The sequence below is a fragment of the Notechis scutatus genome, chromosome 1 (assembly GCF_049901735.1).
Source record: "Notechis scutatus isolate UNSWTSFEM ecotype Mainland chromosome 1, rNotScu1.2, whole genome shotgun sequence".
Classification (NCBI taxonomy): Eukaryota; Metazoa; Chordata; class Lepidosauria; order Squamata; family Elapidae; genus Notechis; species Notechis scutatus.
Genome location: NC_142009.1, coordinates 63598059 through 63608755, shown reverse-complemented (window position 1 = coordinate 63608755; position 10697 = coordinate 63598059). Strand labels below are relative to the sequence as shown.

The 10697-nt window shown below is 38.6% G+C and overlaps 1 protein-coding gene across 5 annotated transcripts in view; it reads left to right on the top strand.

Moving 5' to 3' along the window:
- Positions 1-263: 263 nt before the first annotated feature.
- Positions 264-10697, top strand: part of LOC113420029 (uncharacterized) — a 67823-nt gene continuing 57389 nt past the window's right edge. For all 5 annotated transcript variants that reach the window (XM_087965865.1, XM_087965863.1, XM_087965862.1 and 2 more), the window contains exons 1-2: positions 264-1192; positions 6321-6422. In XM_087965865.1, coding sequence (XP_087821991.1) covers positions 776-1192; positions 6321-6422 — 519 coding nt within the window. In that variant the 5' untranslated portion in view covers positions 264-775. The remainder of the gene's footprint in view (positions 1193-6320; positions 6423-10697) is intronic.

The window sequence follows — 10697 nt, the reverse complement described above, 5'->3', positions numbered from 1 at the left end:
CCCACCTGTCACAGCCCCGGAGCGGAGCCTGGTTCGGAGGGAGGCAAGACGTGTATCCTCCAAGCACCCCCGTTTTCCCCATCGGAAGCGACGTTTGGCTTCTCGTGGGAAAGAGGGCGCTCTTCCAGCCAAGAGAGAAGGCGAGCTCAAGAAGTATTTACCAACTGCTCTCCTCTCAAGGGGAAGATTAAATTTTTTGATCTCATTTCTTAAGATCCGCCCCCCCCCCACCCCCCAAACCATTCCTCCCAACTTCCAGGCGCTCTGAATAATTTTTCTCCTCTTTGCTCAGTAAGCCAAGACCAAGTTCCCTCCCTCGATTCTGCGCTCTCTCTCTCTCTCTCTCTCCCCCGCCTTTGTTTTCCGGCAAAACTGATCGATGAGTGAGTGACTTCCTCACAGAGCTAACTAACTACCGCTGCCCAGAGACCTGGCTTGGGTGACAGCTGTGTAACTTCTGCTAGAAAACCAAAGCAGGTTTGGAAGTCCTCTTGGAACAATTTAAGAAGCTTCACTTGTGAGAGAGCTCACAAAGGTGGACGCTTGAGGAAAAGAAGAGCAGATCGGATCCAATGGGGCATAGTCTCCACCGCTTGAGTTTTCTGGCATGGGATGGAAGAAGCCAAGGCAAATCTTGTCACTTCTGATTTTGCCTTTTTTTCTATGCCCCTCCTACAAGAGGTCCTTTCTTTCCTACCAAAAGCAGGGGGAGTTTATCAAGACTTGTGTCCTAGCATTTTTCTAGGGCCCCTGTAAGGCGTGTGCTAGGGAGACAATGTCCGGTAGCACAGCAAGAAAGGTCCAACCGTTCACGATTAGCACCAAATTATCTCTACCCAAGTGTTCCCTGGAATTTCCAAGAGACAGCTGTACTGACATTCCTCTCGATGCTCTGAATAACCATGACTTGCACCAAAACCTCAATGAGTGTGTTTCCCTGTATCTGGCTCAGACGTCTCTGGAGCCTGCTGGAGAAAGATTTAAAAGCGCTAGTCCTATTGAAGAAGAGGTCACCAATGATGATTGCATCAATAGCAATTCGCTGTCCCGTTCCATTAAGAAGATTACTTTGTCCAACTGGCATGGAAAAGCTGGTTTAGGGGAAGAAGGGATATTCAGAGGGCCTTCCCACACCAGTGCAGAGAAAAATTACAACAATAACAACTGCAAAGCAGGAAAAGCGCAATTCAAGGTAAGCCGTTCATTTCTCTCTTTATTTTTGCTATGTTCTGCGCTCTGCACTTCACAATCTCTCTACAGTGCCAGGTTATACCTGGCTTTAGGATCTTTGTGCAAGCCATTGTGTGAAAAGGAATCCCACGTAGCTGGATTAAGGGTGATGGAGATCTGAAATTCAGGATGCCCCCAGTGTATCTGCTGAGGAAGACAATTTTCTGGAGAACTTGATCACAAGGGGGTAAAGTTTATTTCTTCCCACTGTCTGATATAATCAAACATGAACAAAGAATAATGTTTTTTCCTACAGGGGCGAGACACATGTGCTGCTTAAATTCTACCTGATTTTTAGTCACTATTATTTAAAGTACTTTGCCTCTGATAGCATTTATCTGCAAGCAACTGCATAGTAAGCATCACTCTGAGCTAGACATGGTATCTTACTTTTACCTAATTATCTTTCCATAGAACTCCTCTCAAAACTAGTAGTAGGACCTTGAGATTTCTGGTTCCATATTTTTTTTTCTAGTTCCATTTATTTATTCTATTTCTTATCTCTTGGCTTATTCTCTTTTTGCATCTGTTTTGTTTTGTTGTGGAGATAATCTGTGGATGGTGTAATGAGACTATATTACCTCTGGACATGGTGGGACAAGTCTAGGAAAGGTTTCTCATACAATTAGTAAGCATTTAAATTTCCATCTTCCAGCATTTTTTAAAACACCAGGTTATGTCATTTCTGGAAATGTATTGTAAGAAAGTATCATGCCAAGTAATGCCAGGAACGACTTAGAAAATAACGTGTATTGTAATGGAACTAGGATTTGAATATAAACAGAGGTCCATGCTAGAGTTGCCTTTTATGTTTCCACAAGATTACATTCTACAAGATTGTGTTGATTTTTATTCAGAGAAAGAATAATGAGAGAAACATTTGGAAATCTCAGAAAAGGTTCAGCAAAACATATTGTCAGAAAGATGTCTAGGATCACATTAGTTTCATACTTCAGTTGTTTTGTAGCCACTTTCCTAAATGAATTGTAAGTATACGTGGAGAAAAAAATAATATTGAGGCCAGCTATGTGATAGCATGTGATGTCAGTTCTGTGAAATTATGAAACATGTTCCAATGGGATAAGTTGAGGCCGTGTCATTCTGTTTCGGTTTTAATAACGAAGACAAGATTTTTAAAACAGTTTCTCGGCAGGCATGACTAACCTGTGTTATCTCATCAGCCCCATGGAAAGTGTTGACCAAACTGACCTTGAAATCTTGGCCAAGAATCATTCTGAAAGCCCTTATGTGTTTCTCCGGCATTGAGCCTTTTAAGATATAGATGAGTGCTTCCCGTCCCATGGGATGGTTGGTTTGATACTGTTTGTATCTTCTCCAGCGGGAGAAGATTCTTCTTGCCAGTTCATTCCTTGGTTGCAGTCTCCACATTCCAAAGTTAAAGTAAGACTGACTCGGTTCTTGTTTTCACATGTGCTCCCGGCTGCTGCTGCTTGTTGGATGGGATCAGATGTTGGGGGAGGGAGCCCTACCTCTGCAATCCAAGTGGAGCAGAACTGCAGGAAGGATGAGATCATCTTTGTGCTGACAGCCTTGTTTGCCTGTAGATGATGGATGGAGGGGGATTCACATGTAAATAAAGCGCTTATGTCACCTGCGAGCTTATCTCCCCCAAGTCTGGTCGGGGAGAGGCCAAGTGGTCCCAGCTGGGGGAAATAGACATATATTGACCTCTTTGATGGAACATTTCTGATTACTGTACATTACAGAATTAATAAACCATACATTACAGAATGAATAGTTATTAGATGTTTGCAAAAAATAATAATAACCAACCTGTAAACAATAGAAATAAAGGATCATCTAGTCTAGTAGCTGAACTGCCTATCATTTACATGCTAAAGCATTCTAAATCTTTTGTATCTTTTGCAGACAATATTCTAGGCTTTCTCTTAATGCATATGCCTTGAACTTCAGTCCCAGGGTAGACTATTCTTATTTCAATAACTTTGAAATGGAAGGGATGCACCTTTCAGAAGTGATTTGGAAAAGTGCTGAGGGCCTCACCCAAGCTGTTGTTTTCAGACATCTTGAGCAATTCTGAAAAAAAGAAACTCGGGAGTGCAGCTAAGGAATCCTATAATTAACCATTGTAACTTTGACGTGACTCCTGAAATAGCAACATACTTTTTTTTTCAGGCTTCCATGGAAGAGAGATGTGCTCATGCTTCCAATTAGTCTGAGGCATTTCTTCCAAATTATTTTTGAGATGATGGAATAGTTAGCATTTATGTATTTAAGAGAGTTATGTGGTCTTGTGAGAGGGTTTTCTGTTTTCCATTTTCTGAGATCATTCTGAGAGACGTACTCCGACATCAAACTCTTTCAGAGAAATAGATATTAACAGATTAACAGAGTTGGAAGGGACCTTGTAGGTCATCTAGTCCAACCCCCTGTCCAAGCAGGAGACCCTACATCATTTCTGAGAAATGGCAGTCCAATCTCTTAAAAGCCTCCATTGATGAAGTTCCCACAACTTCCGAAGGCAAGCTGTTCCATTGGTTGATTGTTCTCAGAAAATTTCTCCTTATTTCTAGGTTGAATCTCTCCTTGATCAGTTTCCATCCATTATTCCTTGTCTAGCCTTCGGGTGCCTTGGAAAATAGTTTGACACCTTCCTCTCTGTGGCAGCCTCTTAAATACTGGAACACTGCTATCATGTCTCCCCTGGTCCTTCTCTTCACTAGATTACCATGCCTGGTTCCTATAAGCATTCTTCATATGTTTTAATCTCCAGTCCCTAATCATCTTAGTTGCTCTTCTTTGAACTTTTTCTAGAGTCTCAACGTCTTCTTTGTAGTGTGGTGACCAAAACTGGTCTTAGTGGTCTTACTAAGGCTTTATAGAGTGATATTAGTACCTTGCTTGATCTTGATTGCATCTCTCTGTTAATGCTGCCACACACTGTTAGCTCATATTTAACTGGTTGTCCACAAAAACTCCAAGATCCCGCTCACAGTTACTGCTAGAAATATTGAAACAGTAAAGAACATCCCCCATTGATGCTTCTAATGATCAGAGAGGTTGGCTACCATTTTGTAAAGTGAAATTGAGCACCAAACTCATGAAGTTCCTTGGAAACCTCCTGACTTTAGGACCAAGTCTTTCAAGATAATTTCATTAGTGTCTGTAGAAATTGCAACAATATCAAAGTCACGTAAACATGTACATTAGTATGCCATTGTGCAAACAATGCAGTTATTCAATTTACATCAGTTGCCTCATGATGCATGATGTTGTTACTTGCACCACCACTCTTCAGGTGCCCACAGACACTTTACCTAATCAAACCTTCATAGGGAGAAAGATATTTAAGGACCAAAGCAGTTTACCAAAGCAGTTTTCACACTACATAAATACAACACAAGTTTGCTTAGGTTTGTACTGTTGAAAACCCTAAAGTTGTTAACAAAGCAAATGTTCATTTAGGTAGAGCTACCAACTGCAGTTTGCAAAAATCTGGATGAACCCTAGATGGCAGTAGAGAAATACTGAAAACTGAGCTCACCAAGTTATAGATAGACCCTAATATTAAAAGTTAGTTTAAAAAAAAACACCTTAAAATGTTACATAATCAGAAAAAATAGTAATAATATAACTAAACATTTGAATATTAAACTGTAACTTCAGATGTCAGAGCTGCTAAGCATAAGAATTACGGTATACATTTTTGTTCTATTCTAATTTCTAACTTCCATTAAATTGCTGTTGTACCGGAAAGTTGTTAAGTATCAGGTTTATATACATAACATACATACATAGCTCTAATTCTATCTTCTACTTTTATCAATGTGCTACTTATGTATGAGTTCATTTTCATTAAATATCCTATCACAATGGAAATTCCCCATCTTTGCTATAAATCATGCAATTACTATCTTATTATTTGTTGCTTGCAAGTTTGCAATATCATTATTTTATGTTTTATTGCAAAGAAACCTATTTATCTCCCACTACTAGTCTGAGATCCTTGGACATCTACATGTCTGTCCCATTCACTGTAATTTCTCTGCTATCACTTCCCCACTTTCCTGAATATAATATGCACAGATGTTTGGCATATGTGTATGTGTGTGTGTATGTATACGTACATACATACATACATATACATACATACATACACACACACACACACACACACACACACACACACATTCTTGTCACAACTACTCCAGATAGTAGTCGATGAACACAGGATATTTCAGTATTGGATATGCTGAGTGGAGCTTACGGGAATTCAGCAATAACAGGAAGGCAATAATTTCCAATGTGTAGAATACATACTTTTAGAATAAGTATTGCAATTTATTCTTTTCTCACAGATAAACAGTATGTGATACTTCATCTATCATGAAGTCACCATTACTTTAATAGATTTTCTGTTTATATAAGAATTATGAAGGTCTTTTATATCTTCACTGCAAACAGAAGATAGATGATGCCAAGAATAAAATGTTCTGAGATACTGGTGTTTTAATTTGTCCTGGCTACATTTGACCATTGGTTATTGTATCCGATTTATTGATTCTTCTTTTTCCATATCCACATGCTAAGTCTTTGTGTAAAAATGAAGAACTGTGTTCAAAGTGTGTTTTAAAAAATCAATAATTTTAAAAAATACTGATAATTTCTTATGAAAATAAGTGAAAGAAAAATGTAAACAATGTGTATTTCATTTTCTTATGACCACCTGTGGGCTTGCAATATAGCAACAGTTAATGGGTAGAACCCTTGTTAAAAATCATGTCTCACTGACAATCATTGGGGTGCAATGCTCATCTTAAAGCAGGGGTGTCAAACTGGCAGTCTGCGGGCCGGATGTGTCACACACAGGCTACACTCACCCCGGCTCCGCAAAGACCAAAAAACATCGCAATATGTCACGTGACGCGATTGAGTTTGACACCTGTGTCTTAAAGCATAATCAGGATGAGGATTTGATAAAACACAGTAACATTGAAAAGTTTGCATTTTGCCATTGCTCCCTTAGCAACTTAGCTACTTGATTATTCTCCAGTGATTTTCCATAATTGGGACGTAATAAATCTTCACCGTGCTAATTTTTCCTACAGGTGTTTCTCAGAAAAGAAGTGGAACCCAAGGAAGAAAAACAGAATGCGAGAAGCCCCCAGGCTGGTGACAATACTCTAGTTAGCAGAGTTGCACCTTTTATGGTAGGTTTCTTTTACATCCTGCTGAGTTAAAGAATACTACTGTATTTGGTTGAATTCAGTGGATGATTAGGAGTGGAGCTTGACTCTGAAAACACTGGACTTTGTACATGAAGGATTTGAATTCTTGAACATCAAAGTCGATTTGAGCCTAACCTTACCTGCAGCAGGTACTTAATCTAATCCTTGCTACTCTCCTGAAGAACGGGAGATTGCCTAGCTTGGTGAACATTTCCAGCATCTATAAATTCCATTAGATATTCAAATCCTTGTTTATTGACATTATCTTTGGATGTTGGCTTGCATGAGATTTATCTATAACCAAAGAGGCACCTCTTCTTATGTATATAGTTTATGTTTGATTTTAGTAGACTCCAACCTCAGGTTATTTTTATAATACAAGTCATTAACTGATTGATATAAGTTATCAAAATGTTTTGGATTTTGGATCAGAAGGAAGGATAAGCAACGATTGATTTATGAGGACTTGTTTTCCACTGATGCTTTTTGTAGTGCTTCTGAGAAAGTCTTTTTACCTCCTATAATGGCTAACCTCTTGCAAGATAGTAGTCAATAAATACACAAATCTTTTGATGCAATTACCATCTTCATATTTAAAATCTTGTTGTAAGTTCTGCTAGTCCTTTTGTGGAAATCAGTTTTGTGTCTTCATCCATTGAAGTCTTGCCTTTCCACCCAAGGTGCTTACATTATGGAGGGAAAAGATGACAATCCATTGAAGAAGTCTGTAAATCATATCCATATCCTCCCAAACTGTAACTAAACCATTCTATCATATCCTTTTTAGTTATAACTAAAGAGGCTACTACAGAAGATTTGGGATGTGGAGGAACTTCTCTGTTTCTCCTATAACTGAAGTTTTGTGTTGAAAAAGATGAAGGAAGAAAGTGCAAGATTCCCATTCTGGCCTAGAAATAAAATCAGGAAGTATATAACTCTCAATATAACCATATTCTTCTGAATGTTAAGGCTTTCCCCAGGCAGTAGCAAAGATAGAGTCACCATAGGTAGATAGTTCTTCTCAAGTCTGACGAACTGGTGTTGAACCTAGTTTAGTTAGGAGTTACAGCTGTCATCTTATCTGAACAGAAATCATTTTGCCCTAGTGATCCACACTCTGACAGCATTCTGTTTCTATTAGTAACAGGCTGTATATAGTGTGTTGGTTTGCAGGTGGGGACAACTTAGCAGCATCAACATCAGTCAATCGGATGACCAACTTCTTCCCCTGCGACTTTATTAAATTCTTTCAGAATCATTATGGCTCTGCAAAGCTACTTTTATCTAAAACTAAAATAGAAGTTTGTTCAATATTAACTAAAAGTGTGTTTTCTGTTGTTTTTTCTGTTGTTGAGTGGGAAGGTAGTACTTGAAAAGTTGAATCCATGTGCAGTATGTTATGTACAAAAGTGGCAAAGAAGCAAGATTTAGAGATTCTCACAACAAAGAAAAAACAAGCGTTCATAATCATGAAAACTGCTGCTTAGAATTGGATATACTACCAGTATGATGCATCAGGTTGTTTGCAAGGTGTAGATTCTCAGTTTTTTTTTAAAATAAGCCCCTTTAAGTTACTAAAATGAGAATCACAGAAAATAGAAGGTAAATAACAGGGTCTCATTGAATCTCTGTGGAACAATTTGATTGTCTCTGGGACTGTTGTGGATTCACAGGATTTGACATAGTGCAAAAGTCATGATTTCCCCTCCTTTCATTAAGACAGAAAGCAGCATTCACCTTGGCATTTAGAGCTTTTCTTTGCAAGAGTTATTTACAACTTGGTAACTACGTTCCATTCTTTGCTTGGCTCATGGTTCAAGATTTAAAATGCATTGTAAAACGGACCATTTCCTTTACTGCACTAAATATGCAGCCTAAGTATAAGCTGTATGCATTCTGCAGTATTGGTTTAACAAATGTGTACCCACACATATACACTACACTATTTATAAAATACTCTTCCTACTTTTTATTTAGAAAAAAAGTAAGGAGCTAAATGTACTGGCCAACATACCCTTTTAGGCTGGCATAAGCTTTCTCTCTGGTCGATATAGCTTCACATCTTCCATTACTTCAGCCCCTGCAGTGGGTAGAAAGGAACTCACAGCACCTTCTCCTCTTTGGATCGCCTCTTCTCAACAACCAATAAGCTACCTCCTCAGGTTGCCAGCCATTAGTTCTTCCAATTCTACAAGTTCTCTTTTCCAGCAGACTTTTTTTTTTTTTTCATTTTCTTAAGTTTTCTCTGCCAGCTCAGTATCTGCCCCACCCTTCTCCTATGGGAAACGTCTTTTGGAACACCAAGCTATCATTCCTTTCACTTTCCAACCACAAAACAAAAGAGTATCTGTTTGGATGCTTGCATGAATTTGTGAGCGGCTTTCGGGAAGGTATAGGCTCATGCATGCTGATCAAATGAAGAGGTGAAATAAATACAATTGATCTTGAAAAACAGAAATGGACCACCCACATGCCTTGTACCACATGCTTCTCATACAGCTTTTAGGAAATGTGGAACTGAACCTCTGATTGTGATAGCCAAGTAATAAAGGCACATTTGCCAACCAGTTTTTTTCAGCAGGGGAAAAAAAACCCTTTAAAATAGTATATAAACCTCCTTTTTGCTTAATGCACCAAGCTGTCTATCCACCCAAACAGTCTCTATTCTGTTAAACTTCAATAATGACTTTGCATCAAACACTGTAATTTTTGACTGCTTTTTAAAAAAATTGTGCCTCCTCAAACTTCATAACTTAGTATTAAATTAAGTAGCATTGTGGTGTTTTATAAAAGACTTTTTAAAAACTGCTTGCTTGATAAACAGCTTGTATCAAACTGTATGGAACTGAAACTCTGATTGTGATAGCCCAGTAATAAAGAGACATTTTCCAACCAGTTTTTTGAGGGGGGGTTCTTTATAATGATATATAAACCTCCTTTCAGCTTAATGCACCAAGCTGTCTATCTCATCCACCTAAAAAGTCTCCATTCTGTTAAACTTCAATAATTACTTTGCATCCAACCCTGTAGTTTTTGACTGCTCCTTCCCCTCCCTTTTTTTTAAAAAAAACTGTGCCTCCTCATACTCCATAACTTAGTATTAAACTAAGTAGCATTGTGGTGTCTTATAAAAGACTTCTTAAAAACTGCTCGGTTGATAAACAGTATGTATCAAGCTGTAGAAATGGTTGGATCACCCATTTCCAAAACTAGTTCACCAACTGCCTTTCTGACATCTGAAAACAGCATCATCCCATCTCATTTGTGAGCAGGTGTATATAATGATACAATCTAGAAGACCTGTTGCAAAACCACACATGATGTCAAAGTGTCTGCAGCCAGCATAAATGAGCAGGGTGTTATCGTCTTATCAGTATTGCAGATTGTTGATTTCAAGAGGATATGACAAACAACTGAGTCTGAAAGCATAAGCCAGAGGTCTCCAAACTTGGCAACTTGTAGACTTCAAGTCCATAAGTCATAAAGTTGCCAAGTTTCGGGACCCCTGGCATAAGCTGATGGAAGATGTCGGGACACAGTTCCCGCCTGCTGACCCTCCACTGTTTCAAAGGCTACAGCCACGACAGTCCCTTTTTTGTGTTCCTGCATTAGAGTGGCCTTCTTGTTCATGTTCAACCTCCCTCCTCCTTTCCTGCCAGACAGAAACTCATTTCTGGGGAAAATTTCATGGGAGGAAATGCATTAGGTTACTGAGCAAATCCATAAGCTTATCTCAGTGGAAAATTGAAACAGGACGCACGGCATGGGGAATGATAGTTTGGACTGGCTTTCTGTGACTTGTTGCCCTTCAGATGTGTTTGATTGCTTCTCTCATGATTTCAGCCAGTAGGGTCAAATGTCATGCTGACTGGGAAGAACGACAGTCATAGTCCAGCAAGTTTTATTCTATTAATTTCCACAATTATTAGTTACATGGTAGCGATGGTCCACAGGGCAAGATGCATATAGAAGCATGCTAAAATATAAAATCATAATACATACAATTAAAAATAACTCCAAATCCATAAAACAGGGGTCTATTAAAACCCTAACCCTAAAAACATACCCTGTTTAAAATGATGTCACAGCAGCAACATCACAGAAAATGTAAAGTCCAGGAAAAAAAAATAAACACATGTTTATGTGGTGTGAATATGAAGCAGGATAGTTGGGGCCTTTTAGGGAGAGTATTTCAAAGAAGATGACTAATATTAACGCTTGTTTTGATGGAGACCATTATTCAACACATCTTAATAT